The sequence below is a fragment of the Anastrepha obliqua genome, chromosome 4 (genome assembly GCF_027943255.1).
Source record: "Anastrepha obliqua isolate idAnaObli1 chromosome 4, idAnaObli1_1.0, whole genome shotgun sequence".
NCBI lineage: Eukaryota > Metazoa > Arthropoda > Insecta > Diptera > Tephritidae > Anastrepha > Anastrepha obliqua.
The window spans coordinates 40,082,767-40,099,140 of NC_072895.1; the positions used below are offsets into that span (position 1 = coordinate 40,082,767).

The 16,374-nt window shown below is 39.6% G+C and overlaps 1 protein-coding gene across 3 annotated transcripts in view; it reads left to right on the top strand.

The window, feature by feature from the left end:
* The window catches only part of LOC129243415 (helicase domino), a 45,768-nt gene extending 31,792 nt beyond the window's left edge, over positions 1-13,976 (top strand). For all 3 annotated transcript variants that reach the window (XM_054880393.1, XM_054880392.1, XM_054880394.1), the window contains 4 exons: positions 392-610; positions 7,730-7,765; positions 9,288-12,341; positions 13,062-13,976. In XM_054880393.1, coding sequence (XP_054736368.1) covers positions 392-610; positions 7,730-7,765; positions 9,288-12,341; positions 13,062-13,523 — 3,771 coding nt within the window. In that variant the 3' untranslated portion in view covers positions 13,524-13,976. The remainder of the gene's footprint in view (positions 1-391; positions 611-7,729; positions 7,766-9,287; positions 12,342-13,061) is intronic.
* The last annotated feature ends 2,398 nt before the right edge of the window (positions 13,977-16,374 follow it).

Genomic DNA, 16,374 nt, shown 5'->3' on the forward strand with positions numbered 1-16,374 from the left:
CTTTAAAGTTTTTGGACCGGCTCAAGGAAATCGAGATATAAAGGCAGTGACCTATTTTAATGACCACATGTGTATGCATCAGGAGAAACCAAACTATTTATTTTATTTATCGTTCCTACACGGCATTAGACTTCCAAATGTTCAATTCAAGTACTTCCATTTTTGCTTGGACGCGGTGGTCTGGTGCCAATATAAATCTTCAAAGACGTTCAGACATAGTCAAAGCGATTGCAAACGCTTGGTTATATCACTCAGCGTCGTACATTTACAAATAAAGCAACTATTAAGTGTTGTTCGTCACCACTAGCGATGATGACGATTCAAACACGGTGTAACGTTTATTTGTTTGTTGTTTTTCCAATGTTTAATAAGCAATTATTCTACTTCACAGCTCTCGCCAATCGAACGTTATGCAATGCGCTTCGTAGAAGAAACCGGCGCGGCATGGACTGCCGAACAGTTGCGTGCAGCCGAGGAGGAAATCGAAGCGCAAAAGCGAGAATGGGAAGCGAATCGTTTGGCTGCATTACAAAAGGAGGAGGAGATGCTGAAAAAGGAGGCTGAAGCTGATGAAATGCTTACGTACAACCGCAAGGATGCAAACAATCAGGTTAATAATAAAATTCAAGGGTGTACAATTAGAACAAACACTATGATTAAGCCGAATAGAAGAGTACTTAAAAAACAGTTAGGGCGAGGTGGCGGTAAATTCGGTAGACGTAGACGTAGCAGTGAGGCTATTGGTACATTAGACGCGAGTTGTGCAGTAAGACCACGACAGAATAGTAGTATGCGAGGGAAGAGGGCGCCAGTAAGTAGGCGAAGGGGAAGGGGGCGAGGTAATCGTGGTTTACGTGGTAGAGTAGCCTCAGTAGGTGTTAGAAACAGAAATGTCATTAGCAGAAGTAGAGGTAATAGCGTTGAGCCTGAAAGCGCACAAGTAAAGCGGGTGCAAGGTTCTGCTAAGGGTAGACTAGCGAAAAGGTTGTCGTCACCAACAGCATCGGAAGAGGCTGTGGAGATGGCGACAACTGTAAAATCCACTAGAAAGACAACGCGTACCTCAATGGCGGCAGCAGCAGCCGCATCAACAGCGGATACAGATGGCGATGCAGTGAATGTTGTGACGGAAAATGATAAACGCGAAGTGGTGGGGGTGAAGAGAAACCCGACTGGCGTGAAAAATCAAAGGTTATTGAATCGTCGCCTCCTGCAACATAAACGGCTCAAAGCAAATGCTGTTGCAGCAAATATGCGAAAGCGGAAAATAAGCGGTGGTGATGCTCTGGTAAAGCCACCGGCTGCTAAAAGAAAATCTGTTGAAAAGTTTACAAACAAAGGTACAGCGAAGCGCCGGCAACTGCGCAATACTCCGAAGAAAAATACGCGTGCAAATAAGTCCAGTTCCCGTAGATTTAGCAGCAAGCAGAGCGATAATGATGATGAAGAGGAGGAAGAGCTAGAGTCAGCCGACGAAGATGGGGAGGAGTGTGAGAAATCGGCAAGCGAAAACGAGTATAACGAGGCTGATAGTGATAAAGCAGAAGTTGATGAAGATGATAGTGAAGAGGAAGCTGCTGAAGATACTAGTACGGCGATCAGTGCGGAAGACAATTCGGAAAATGACAACAACCAATACGACAGTGCGCAAAGCCATTACAGCGATGATGAGACAAAAGGGAATAAAGAAGAAAGCGAAGCGGAGGTGAGTGAGGATGAAAAGGCTAAGATGGTGCGAAAAAGAATGCCAACGAAATACTACTCACCACGCAAAAAAAATAAATCACGCGCTAGCAATATTTCTCCTCCCCCAGCTGAAGTCGCCGAGGACGATAGTGACGATGCCGCTGAGAATGAGAGTCAGAATGATGCTTCCAGCTATGTAACAGTGCTGGATACTATCGAAAACGATTACGATGATATGGACGAGGACCAAGACCAAGTCTATGGAGCCAATGACCACGATAATGACGGCAACGATAGCGAAAGTGAAAATGCAAAAGTTAACGCACAATCCCATACGTTTGCAAATGAACGACGTCGTAACGATTCAGAGGCACCAACTAATTCAAACAGTTTGGACGTGTGGAATGCACATACACAGATACAAGACACGACGACGACCAATTCGACATATTATAACGTTTCCGACGAATCTGACTCCGAAGAAAATGAAACTCCACTCGCACACTTGAACGCATCGCCGACAAAACGCGGTGCGGCAACTGCCGGGAGTCTGTCATCCGCAACGAAAACGACATCAGCCAATGCAACACCAACACCTGCAGCGCATCAGAATCATGTCGATGTGAACAGTCCGCGAACGCGTTCACGTGGTGCGGTTAAAATCAATCTATGGACATTGGATGTGAGCCCAGTGCTGCCAGATGTGCGTTCAGCAGCGTCGCGGATGTTAAAAAAGGAAGCAACTAAGCGACGCAGTAGAGTGGGGACGTCGGTGAAAGGCACAACGACAGCGACGCATACAAGCCACAAAGAGCAATGCGACGAAGACATGGGCGAAGAAGAGCACTTAATAGACAGCGATGCCGAGAATGCCACCACCAATCACAAATCCAGATTGGCCAATACGATACCGCAAACGACAGCTGCAAGTACGCCGAATAGTAAGGCATCGAACACGGTATCGGCAAAAGTAAGTGTAACGGGGACGCAAGGACGTCGGTTTCCAAAGGCGCGGGTTTCAGCTGCGAATATACGAACCGGCGCAACAACGCTACATCGTTGGCTGCTCAAAACGCCGAAAGCCACTAGAGTGGCCGAAATGGACGCAAACTCGGAAAACGAGGAACGTGAAGCGAATGTGAGTGAACTGCTCGATCCGCTCGCAGACAATAGCACGCTTTCAAGCATGGATTCCACAGAGTCGATAACACTGGTGAAAATGGCAGCAAATAGAAACAGCAATGGGCCGACATGATGCCACATTGCTGCTGCTGACGCGATTGGTAACACATAGTAACTATTGTAACTAGAGACGAGTGTCATGTCATGCTGCTGGAGCGCGCTAAATATATGACTCAAGTACTGAGACAGTATTATTAGCACTGTATCTTGCGCTGTCGTGCATTGTTGTGCGTTTGTTGTGGTCTTTTTAATAGGATAACTTATCATATGCTTGCTGTCTGCCACTGATTGTTGGGCAAGCAACACTAACGCACACCAAATCGGCATGCGCATGCTCGAGTGGGTAAAGAATGCCGAGAAGCCATTCAGCCGACTGAAAGTTTTGCATGCCCAGCTTTAGCAGCTACCCTTGGTAGAGGAGCGCAGTTAGTTGGTTGCGGGCTATGGAAAGATAAAACATAAACGTGCAACACAAAGCACACGCTAAATTGAGAGAATCACAATATTTCAAGTAGATACAAGTTAATGCAATTAATTGTAAACAAAAACACAAACCACATAAAGGAATCAAATACTAAATCTTGTAAATATGTATGTTTAACTGGTAGTTAGTTAGGGGACACTCTTAATTTACGAATAAGAAGAGAAATAAATCTTTAGGAATTAACGAAATAGTATTGGTATGGAAATTATCATATAACAGTGTGCAAATTGCGAAGGTGGTCGTGTAGCATAAGGGGAGTGAATGGATTATTGATAAGTGCAGCATTTTCTACGAGACGCTACGCAATCGATGTTAGAAAATGAATTGCATCAACTTTTATAAAGTATCTATTTTCATTTTTATTTATGAAGTGAATTAATTACCAGACTATTGTATTTCAAATATAAGTGCTCGCGTCAACAATTGGCCGACTAATTTTGTTTTTTATTCCCAAGTTGCTGTTGTGGTTCTTGTAGCAGACTTTAGTCGAATATAAATCAACATTATTCACATAACTTATATGCTAAACACGCTTGTTCCTGTTGTTGTAAAGCTTAAAACGACTAACATGCAGCATTGGGACAGTTTTGCTTGCTAGATTAACTGTTATGAATTTTTAAACTGAGTGTAACCCTGCAAAATTGGCGATTAAACTTAGTTTAACTAGAAAGCAGCGTTAAATTTGCACTGAAAAATTGGAGCTTAGTGAAATGTTGCAGGATTAGCAATCCTTGTCGGCGTGTATGAATTCGTGTTGCTTAGATTTGACTATCGAGTAATTTAGATAAGTTCTACTGGTATTATTCCGTAGCCGAGTACTTGTGGTGGTGTAGACCCGAATGATGTCGGAATTTCTTCTACTTTTCAAAGCAATTTAAATGCACAATTTGAAACAGATGTGAGGCTAAGCATTATTTTTATAGAAACAATCGCCACTTCTCTGCTATCATTTCTACGCGCTGCAGCTGTTTGATTCATTCGAACGACATAACTTAGAACTTGATTCTTTGTGTTATTTCTAAAGCTAGTTTTACTTGACATTCAAGTAGTGTGAGTCCATTTATCACAATTTTCTTAGAATAGTTCATGTTGTCCTAAAACTGTGTTTGAAAGCATGTAAAATCAGAGACAATAAAAAAGTACCGGCTTTAATAAAGTGAGTCCAAACTTGTTGGCGGCACTTTGCAAAAGGAAGTTCACTCAAATGTTCAAATTTTCCTAAGATGGCCCAATTGCGCGTGTATTTATTTTAACTTTGAAGTCAACGCAATCGACTTGATAGCCTTTTTCTTGCAAGTCCACTGAAAAGGTAATTATAACGACGGACGAAATTGGGCTAATAAAATAAATTGAGCTAAAAATCAAATTCGCTAAGTAATCGACTTGATTTTGAAATTAAACGCAAATTACTGATGAATAATTACTTCAGGAACTACTTGCGATGGCAAACTTGCACAACCACTAAATATTTTATGCGGTATTATGTTTTTTTTTTTATTTTTTTTTAATACCAAAAAAAATAAGCTTTTAGCTGCTAGTTGCCGCTGCGTCTCATAGCAAAAACTGCTACATTCCCATGAAAGAAAAAAAGAAACAGAATGGAGAAAAAGTAACGACCCGCTGTGCGTTCCATAGTTCCAAATAGAGGTTTTTATTAGTAGTCTACGTTAAGTATTAAGGGTAAAATTTTATTTGATACACTTACAAAAAACGAATAAAGAGGAAAAAATTACTATAAAACGATAGTTAGTTTTTACGCACTGCTAGGTACTTTTATGCAGAAAGTGTAGCTACGACTGCAGGGCATATATGATGTACATATATCCGTATCGGGTATTCATTATCTTCTTTCATAACTGGTATTCATTTACGTTGTTGACTAGTTTTATGCCATTATTAAAAAAAATTATAATAATTGAGGTTATGTAGTACACATGGCTTCAATGGCACCCAAATCGCATTTCATACGCAGCGAAATCAAAGAATAAACAATTTTCATTACTAATGCACAATCACCAATATTTTTATGATTATTTTTTTAATTTTGATTTTCCATTTTGCAAGAGAATTATTTCTACATAGGTCTCTGAACAAAAAAAAAAAATAAAATTATTAGTTTTTTTTTTTTGTAAATTAAATAGTTTGCATTTTCTTTTGCTGCATTAATTTTCGTGATATTTTGACAAAAAAACTTAAATTGATTCATCGATGCATTCATAGTTCAAACGCTGCTCATCTGGAATACAAATTTAATTGAAATGATAAATTTTTTATAAATAATTTGCATCTATTACTCGAAAAGCAAAAACCGCTATAGTTAGAAAAGATATTTTGTCAAAAGTCCCACAAATTTGTAGCTTTTATTTTTTATACTCTCAAAATGGCAATCATCCTACTCATATCAACAACCTCCGCACGACCCGGTCGGATTATTTACACTCATAACTAGTAACATTAGTTAGCATTTTATTTAAATTGTAAGCAATAAGCTTTAATGTTAAGTTATTTAACCAGGAATTAGTAGCAGAACATATTGTTTATGACTATGTTTACTCTCGCCGTAAGTTAATATTTTCTCTATCAAAGTCGATTTAAAATTTCATAACAAAAAAATGAAAATCAAGTAGGAGTATAATATTCCTCAATAGTGCGATTCGCAACACAATTGTTGTAGTTGTTGTTATGTTGGGTGGAGAATCGAATGACAGAGCGTAAAATGCATATTTGTATTTATATTGTATGTATATGTATATGTAAGCAGTAGGTAATAATAACCGTTTAACTGAAAGAGCTAAAGAGAAAAGATGAAGAACAAAAGGAAATAAAAAACTAATTTATATGCTTTTAAAAAAAAAATCAAGTATCAAAAGAAATTGTTGTGGTTTTATTGCAATTTTATTTAACTTTTGCTGTGTTTGACGATCGATTGTCGTCGATTTTTTCGTACAACTCTCTTTCTTGAGATGGTTTCGTTTTTTTTCTTATTTTTTTATTTTTTTGCCTTTCTGATTTTGTCGAAAGCATAAGGAGACAAAAAACAATAACAATCTTTGGCCCCGTTGTAAAATCGTTTGGAAATAACCACGCACCCAATCCTCTCTTACGCAGCTACTAAGTAGTGATAAACTAAGCAAGAATTGAAAAAGACGATGAATACGAATTTGTGACATAAAAAATATATCTCGTATAAATATTATTTTCTGCTTGCAATTTTTTTAGAATCTGTTTTGGTGTCTAGGTCACTTTTTTTGTCCAACGCCACGGAAACGTGTATTGCTTAGGCGCGCTTAGATATTTAATTTTGACAACGTTAAAAACAAGATAAAAACAAAAAAAAAAAACGGCATAGCAAATTAAAATTCACTTAAATATTTGGTTTGGGTTTGGTAAATGGCAAAGACAAAGCGGGGCAACTGCTGCAACATTTGTACTTATGCATTAAAATAGTACTTGAATAGTTCTTGATTATTCAAAAAATCAATAAACCTACATAAAAAATCAATAATTTGTGCAAATAGCTTAATTTTATTACAACTTCATTAGTTTTTGCTTGGGCACCAAAACAGTTGCACCACAAAACGTTTAACCGAAATTCGCTTACGGTTTGAAGAAAACAGAAATTAGTTTAAAGATGCTCATACTCACCACAAACAAACAAACAAAAAAAAAACACGGAAAAAGTGAAGCAACAGCTGATATTTGTATGTATGATGTGTATGTGTTTTTCCCAATTCAAAAAAAGAAGAAAAACAACTTCGTTGCCACTTCCAAACGGCCACAGATTTTTATTTAATTGTTTTCTTAGATTTTCGCAAAACCATAAAGAATAAATAAATGAATAAAAACGCACAAGAAAATGCGAAAAAATTGTCTGCAGCATAAACAATGCAAAGCACAAATAAAATTGCTATATATAAATAAATTGCCCGCAACTGTTTATTGTTTTCACTGTTAACTGCCTAAAATCATAAAAAATAGGACTCAAAAACAAATAGCAATACAACAAAGTGAAGCCTTCTCGCCACTGCTCTTCTATATTTTATGTGTTGTATTTTAAGCATAAAACTGCGCGTTCTATTAATAAACTCTTCTGCTCTGCTTAAGGCAAAATTTTACAAATAGAAATTTAAGCAAAAAAAAAAAACACCAAAACAGATTTTATTGAAGAAAATAATATTCATCGTTATATATTTTTTATTCTTTTCTTTCGTACGCCTCAATTCATTCATTGACTGACATCTGTCTCCCGCATCCACTGACACTTCTGTGACTGCTACGCTGATTGTGCAAAAAATTCGAAATTTTTCCAATAAAAAACCTTTGATTCCACTCTGGCGTTTGCGTGTTCGTTTCCTTGTTTCCTACGAAACTCCATAGATTTGGATATCGGATAATACCATGGAACAAATGCCGGTAAGTCGAAATGCACATATAACTTTTTATATAGTAATTGTTTTTATTTTCGTTTTTTGCCAATTTATTTACATACACCTGAGTTCAAAATAATAGCGCGATGAATTACCAAGTTGTATTTTTTTTGTTATATGTTTTATGAAAGAATAGTGCATTCTATAAGAAAAACTATATAATTCAAAGTTGCAAACTTTGTACGAAATTCACAAAAGTTTAAAAGTTTTGAAATATTGTAAATTTATAAAAATTTTTATCTTAAAGAAACTTTTTAGAAAACTTCAAGGTATGCAGAGTTACATCGCAATCAATTTTATTAAAGGCTGATCAATTTAGACAAGCGATACGTTTTACATTGAAATAAGGCGACGAAAATTCATATCGATTGGGCGGGCAACCTTTATTATTTTTGTGTAGAACCATTAATCGCATTTATTTTTAAAGATAATCCCTTTCAAATGTTGGCCGTAACTGTGTCGTAATTCGGCCATCCGTAAACACCAATTTTGAATGACTCGCTGGAGGAATCGTTCGGTATTACGTGAATAACTTTAGTAATGTTGGCTTCTAAGCTTCCAATATCTGAATCGAAGTTGGTTTATCAACAAAGCATTTCAACTTTACATACCCCCACAATTAAAAGTCCAAAGTTGTGATATCACAAGATCTTGGTGGCCGATTCACTGGTCCAAGACGAGAGATAATTTGCTCACTGAAACGACGCCGCAGTAAATCCATTGTGTCACGGGCTGTATGGCAAGTAGCGACTTTTGCCGTCTTGTTCGAAACAAGTGTTGTGGAGACCACGGGATTCAATTTCTGGCATAAAAAGTCGTTTATCATGGCGCGTTAGCCATTCATTGTTACATTGGCTCCAACCTCGTCTTTGAACAAATGTTGGCCGATGATCGCTCCAGCCCATAGACCGCACCAAACGGTTGTTTTCAATTTCAGCCCAAATACGGCAACTTTTCTTATTGAATGGACCAAAAATGGTCCCCATCGCTGAACACCATAAGTTAGCCTGAGCGCGCGATGAACACTTTTCACAAAGCATCGATCCTATTTAAAATTAGTTCTGAGAAAAAAAAACAAAATCGTTCATTGCTTTCTTCTATATGTATTACATATGATAATATATATTAACAACCTTATCTGAAGTTAAATTCTAAAGTAATTTTCATTAAAAATACGCTGGCATGTTTTTGAAGTTAAATTCAATATTCAAATCGACCATTTTTAAATAAGAGCACATTCTCCCCCATTGCCTTTTATTTTATCTCCTTACTTCAACACTTTATGTCTCGCAAAAATGTAAAAGCAAGATTATCCTAAACACCAAATATGAGCTCAAAATGAAGTATTTCGTATTTCAAAAAAAGTTTCACAAAATCAGAAGACGCAGGTGAATTGTAGTCAGATTAAGTTCGTAGAGATTATAAGTAATTAAGTTTAAAAATATTATGCAAATAGACACTTGCATTCTCACTATTTACCTTCTTCCGGTTCACTCAATCCTCTGTAGATGTGGTGTCCCCCTACTCCACCGCAAGATGACAACGACATTTACATCGACTACTCGCTAACGTTCATGTACGAGATGAGTCCAATACCTGAATCAGAGTTACCGCCAGTCTATATTAAGAAAGACTACAAGCGTTCGCGTGGCGATGCCGGCTTTCCACTGGATGGTAGTCGGCGTCCTTTGAAAATGCGCCGCGAGGAAAACTATGTTGCGCCCCGTTCACTCTTCGATCGTCCATCGGCGGCCATAGCGCGTATTCGTCGAGATCTAAAGAATCTACGTTATCGTGGTGTTTTTAAACCGAATGTTCAAATACCCGGGCTGAAACCACAAACGCCACAGAAGCAGCTGGTCGAACCGGAGGGTATGGCCGAGTGGACCATCTTCGAGGACATTGTAATCTTGCACGTTTTAGTCAATTTGCAGGGATTGCCTTGCAATCTGATGGTGCTCTCACCGGGGCACACACCCAATTGGGATTTGGTTTCGGAGATTGTGAATTTCCAATCAAAAACATATCGTTCGCCGAAACAGTGTCGTTGGCGTTACGAAATGGTCATACAGCCGCGTGAAGAGGGCAAATTTGTGGAGAGTCCGAAGAAGCAGAAGAAATTAAAGACGATGCTGAAATCGGAATACCTCAAGGGTCCTTTACGTTATTTACGCACCACGAATTTGTATGCTAACGACAATAACACCACATTTACGAAATTAATGCGTTCGCGTTTCGATTGCATTAAAGCGGCATACCTTAAGAAGGCGCCACCACCAAAGCGTCACTTTAGTACACCTAATCTGATGAATCCCAAGCACATGGAAGTGTTACAAGAGTTCGGAATTGTGAACTACGATCAACCGATCTCACCGCTAAATATTGCCGCCATGAAGGCAAATAAAATACGCGAGAAGCAGCGCAATCAATGCCCACCACCACCACCGCCAGCGCCGACACAAGCGGTGGCGGTGCAGCAACAACAGACTCAGCAACAGTCCACCGCCTCAGTTGCGCAAGTACAAATACAAGAAATGGTAGTGCAGCAGCAACAGCAAAACGCCTCTACAGGCACAACTACAGTACAACAAGCCGGCGCACTGCACACCCAACAGCTTCAAATCCAGCACATACCAAGCGGCAATGTGCAAGGTGTTGCTCAGCAGCCGACGGCCACCGCGATTGTATTGCAACATACCGGTGCCTTGCCGGTAACGCATCAACAGCAATCGGCCGGTTCCACATCAACACAATCTCAGCAGCAAATATTGCGCACGGGCATGGGCAATACGCAGATTGTAAAGGCGATAGTTGCGCCACAATCAGGTTTGCTCACAGCTGGCCAAATGCAGCAATTGACGCAACAGGCGGCTGCTGCAGGCGCGCAGCACGTCCAACTGCAGCAGCAAGGAAACGTTGGTACGTCGTCGTCCGTTTCGGTGGTGCTGACCACGCCGGTGCAAACGCTGCCGTCCAGCGTGCAATCCGCGCAGCAACATGCACAATCATCTACCGCGCAAATAGTATCGATATCACCACAAACTATAGTGTCCAGTGGGTCACAGAATAGCGGCAGCATTGTACAGACAATTCCATCTCAATCACTACCACAAGTGGTTTCTGTATCTCAACTCGCCACAGTGGGCACTGTTTTGACCACATCGGCCAGCTTGCAGCCCAGCGCTACGGTGACAACACTGAACACTTCGGCGCTACGTGCCCAACGCATTGTTGCGGCAACCGCGGGTACACTACAGGATGTCGTACTTCAACAGCGTAGCGGCAATCCCAGCCCAACGATTGTGTCCATGTCCAATTTGGGACAGAGTGTAGCGGCCGCACAATTTCAAGCAGCGCAGCTGCGTCTGGCCTCAATGGCAGGATCTTCTCAACAGGTCACAAAGGTGCCTGTCAACACTTTGCAACAGAGCGGCAAGATTGCCGGCAACGTCGGAGGCAATCAGCCCGCGCACATACAACTCTATCGCCAGCGTCAACAGCTAAAGGTACTGCAAGCCACGCCAGCTCAAGGCGGCAGTCAAACTCTCGTACAAACGGCCAGTGGACAAACAGCTCTGGTGAATGCCGCTGGCACGATCATACAGGGCAGTCTCGTACAAACCGCCGGCGGTCAGGCTACAATGCAGGTGCAAGGTCAAAAGGTCGCCGTAGCCACAGTATCCTCGACCGGCATGGCGGCGGGGTCAAGTGGCGGTAATTCAACGTCAGTGGCCACGGTGCAAGTGGCGCACCAAGGCCGCACACAGTTCATCAAGCAAGTCGGCGGGAAACAGACGATAGCCCGGCAAGTGGGCGACGATATGGTGCTGGTTAAACGTCAGGTGATTGGCGCACACCAAAAAGCGCAAGTGTTACAACAGGGACAGATATTCAACACCACGGGCAGTTCTGCTCAAGCTTCAGTCCAGCTACAACAACAACAGTCACAAGCTCAAGGCAGTGGCCAGCAACAGATTCAATCTCAGCAGCAACAAGTGCAACAGGTGACTGCGCAACAAATAGCCACACTTGTGAAAACATCTTCTGGAGCAGGTGTTGTACAGCAGGCAAGTAGCGGCGGCGGCGGCAGTGTTACCGTCTCAACGGGAGGCGGTCAGCAAGGCACTGTGAATATGGCGTTATCGCACATCAAACCAGGCGGCCAGATAAAGGTGACCACCTCTATGGCGAATCAGGCACAAATGCGACAACTGCATATGCAGCCACTGAATATGCCGCGCAAAATCAATCGCATGACGCAGATAGCGACGGCTGCACAGGCTGGACAGCAAGTGACCACTTCGGTGGGGCAGTCTTCATCCGGCGCAACGGTGGTACAACAGCCCAAAGGTCCCGGCAGCGTACAGACACAGTTGGTGCATATACAAAATACCAAATCACTGCCCAGTTCTGTGACAGTACAGCAAATACAGCAGGTGATGCGACAACAAGGGCAGCAGGGATCGTTAAACGCCACAGGGCTTGTGCTGAGCAAGACTAGTGTGGGCCGTGTAATACCCGTGTCTGTGGCATCGCAGTCGAATCAGCGGCAAACCATACAGGTAAGAAAAAATCAATGCATATAATTAGAAAAAGGAAAATAAATATAGGATTAGGAACAACAAATATAATTGATTTAGCGACCAGAAAACAAACAAAAGATGTAAAGTAAAAACTTGTTGACGATAAAATTAACAAAATCATTTTAATAAGAAGTTTAGTAATCGCAAAAGATTAAAAACTAGCAATAAAATAAAAAAGAAAACAGTAATCAAAAGTAAAAAAAAAAAATAAAGCACGAATATAAAAGTGAACAAAAAATTAAAAAAAAGGAAACAGAAAACAAGTAAAAAAAAAATAAAAAAAAAGAAATCAACAAATAGAAGAACAAAATTAATAAGAACAAACAGAAAATAAAAGTAAACAAAAAATTAAAAAAAAAGAAAACAGAAAACAAGTAAAAAAAAAATTAATAAAAAGAAAACATAAAATAAAAGTAAAAAAAAAATAATAAAAAAACATAAAATAAATGTAAAAAAAAAAACGAAAGCAGAAAGTAAAATTAAAAAAAAATTAGAAAAAATAAAAAAAGATAAGAAAATTAAAAAAAAAAATAAGAAAATTAAAAGAAAATTAAAAAAAAATAAGAAAATTAAAAAAATATTAAAAAAAAATTAAAATAAATATTATATTAAACAAATTTAAAAAATTTTAATTTTCTCTTTTCCTTTTGTAAAGAAAAATATATAAAAATAATTTTTTCATATTTTCTCTTCAAATAGGTGGTTTCGGCTGCTTCGGCTCAAGCACTCGCAGCTGGCAATCTGCGCGCACACGTTGCCAGTGGTCAGAACATTGCCGGTACCATTAAGGTGGGCACCACCAGCGGCAATCCGTCGCAGACCCAGCAGGCTATTCATCTCATACAACAACAAGTAGCCGCACAACAGGGTCAACGGCAGAATGCCAGTCCAGTGCGACTACAAACAGCTGGTGGAAATTTGGTTGCAGTCGTGCAACAGCAAAACATACAACAACAGCAGCAACAAAATATTGCCTCATCCAGTATTGTCAGCTCGTCGGGGGCATCGCAGGGCGAGGTGATGACCATAACACAAACGGTTGCCACATCCAGTGGCGGTGGCGGCCAGCAGCAACAGCAACAAACACAACAGGCTACAGCGCAACAGGTGCGCACATTGGTGAAGAAGAAAATCATGCAAATACGTAGTGAAAAAGAATGAATGCTTACCATAGATGGAAGAAGAGTAATCTTTCTTTTAGTTATTACAAAAAAGAAAGTGCTGATTGTAACAGCGTCTACAATTGGCCCTAAAAAATCTAAGAGTATTATATTCTTAATCGTTATTATTAGTTCTAAATATTAATAATTAAACTACGTAATATAATACGTTTGTATGGAGTAGAATATAGATGTATGTATGTGTAATATACTGCTAATCAATATGATATTAACGTAATTTGTATCTTGTTAATTATCTACTATCATAAATTCCTCATGTTTCCATAATTTAACATTAATAATAATATTTACAATTAAAAACAAAAATCGCTCATAAACTGTACTTATAATTTTAAGCTAATAATTTTTAATTCAAAATTACATTTTAAGCGTTTGTAATAGCATAATGTGGTAAGCAGTACATAATTATTCCCAAACTAATTTAATTAAATGTGTAATAAATAGAGAGAATGTTCCAAAAAATGTTAACGCTTTTCTTTGGGTTGAACAAATTGGGTATTAAATGTTACCTCAATACTGTAGGAGGAGGGTCCAATCTTCGTGCATATTTGTCAAGTGCTGTCATGTTGTTGTTATAACATCATATATGTATATGTATGTATGTATATTCAACATAAATGTTTGAGGAATGCTGCTGGAGTGACAGCCCTTCGCCGGATATGACGATAACGTAGAACCCACTGTGGCGGAAACGCATGTCAGATAGCGAACATACAGTGAATGACTTAAGTCTACATACAGCTGCACATTTTCTTATTTCCCAGAAGGTATACAACATTTAAAAGAAACTTTATGTAGTATTTTTGGAATTCATATTCATAAATTTATAAAAATTATTTCAATTGCTTTTTAACAAAAAAAAAAAAAACAACAAAAAAGCGGTATGACAAAAGTCTACATACAGTTCAATTGGCTGTACCGTCATCAATCATTGCTTGAAGGCGTCGGGTATTGATCTAGTGTTGAGTAAGCTCTTCTTGCTTTATTTGGTTCCATGCCTCCATCAACCAGGACATAGGAACATAAAGGGAAATAAAATTGCTGATGAGCTTGCCACGAAGGGGACTGAATTGGCCTCAGATACCTCCTACCCGGTCATCGGCATCCCTTTGACAGTTGTTAAAGGGAAACTGTAAAAATTATTTCTCAGGAAAGCGCAGAAAAGATAGAGCTCCATTTCTTCATGAGCTATTTCGAAAACACTTTGGCCCCAATACGATATACAAAGGACTCAGAGTGTCTTTTGAACTCCTCGCCATTCGATTTCAAAACTCGTAGCATACACGCGGAAAAGCTAGGGTTACCATTTAACCTCCATTGCAGAAGCTGTCGGGACCTTTCAGAGAAGGAGACTGTTGAGCATTTTCTCTGTTTGGCAACTAGACGACTAAGGTCACTGGGTGCTCCTTTCTTCGACAGCCTTGGGCAGTGCGCCAACCTAAATCCCATCAATCTTCTCCATTATATAATATTAACAGCTCTGGCTGGCTGTATATATCTGCCTGTTGGAGGTCTCATAATAGTACCAAAACGGCGCTTCAGTGCTACTTGATGAGTGCCAGACAGGCACTTCAACCATTTCACCTACCTACCTACCCATCAACTCTCTCTTTACTAATTTTTTGTCAGTATACTAACTTAATTTTTCTCTCTATAAACTCCCAAACATACTCTATCAGATTTAAATCCGGACTCTGCGACGGTGTATTTATTTGTCTGGGTGTGTAATATAAGAGTCATTCTTTGCCAATTCGTACAATATGCTTACGCTCATTGTCTTTTTGGAAAAGGCCTCAAATGTTGTTCCAATGTTTTTATATTTATTTCGGTCCATAGTACCATCAATAAAGGTCATCTTTCCCACGCCAGATGTAACTATAGCTCCCCAACCCGGTCCGCTATCACCTTCGTGCCTGACAGGAGCTATCACAATTTTCACTTTCATATCAGCATTTCTTCTCCTCCATATTTTAGCCCGGCCATCACTTCCAAATATATTGAAATTCAATCTTTCAGTGAAGAAAACTTTAGACCAGAAATCCATTTCCTTGTAAACTCAAGCCGAAGGCAACGTTTTTTCTTAAATCAGAGGCTTTTCACGTGGTATCCTGCTGGAATATCCGCTATTATTAAGATATCTGTCAATCGTTCTTTTTCCGGACGTCTCGACAATATTTTGGCACAATTACGTTCTGGATACTGTAGCAGGTTAAACTCCTACCTATCCAGAATCGACCCCGACATACTAAACATATGTCCAGCATGTGAAGGCACCCCGCACGACACTAACCACCTTTTCACATGTCCCAACAAACCCACTCATCTAACACCCCTCTCCCTCTGGACCCAACCCGTCGAAACAGCCAGTTGGGCCTACCGTTAGATGAGCTAGACGAAGACGACCGGTAATTACACTACACTGACAGGGCGAAGATACTGCTACAACAACAACAACAACAATATTTTGGATTATTTTCGGAGCACTAAATCTCGGATTTTGGCCGATTTCCCTTAAAATTGGGCTTACACCCATTCTGCACAGCTTCATTAAGCTGCCGATTCACTTTTTATTTTCATACGCATTATCACATGCAATAACATCAACGATTTATCACTTTAAATTTTCTTATAACGGTACTTTGCAGCTACTTTTTCAATGTTTGCTTTGCTTGAGTGATACTATTTTTGTGTTCGCTCTAGTAATATACTGGTGATTTGAAGGAGTAGGTATATGTGAGGTCTCGACTGCAGTAGTTGAAATTCGTTTGAAGCGTAAAGATACTTTTTTATCTGACGTCAAAAATGTCTACGTTCGTCCCGAAAAAAACAGC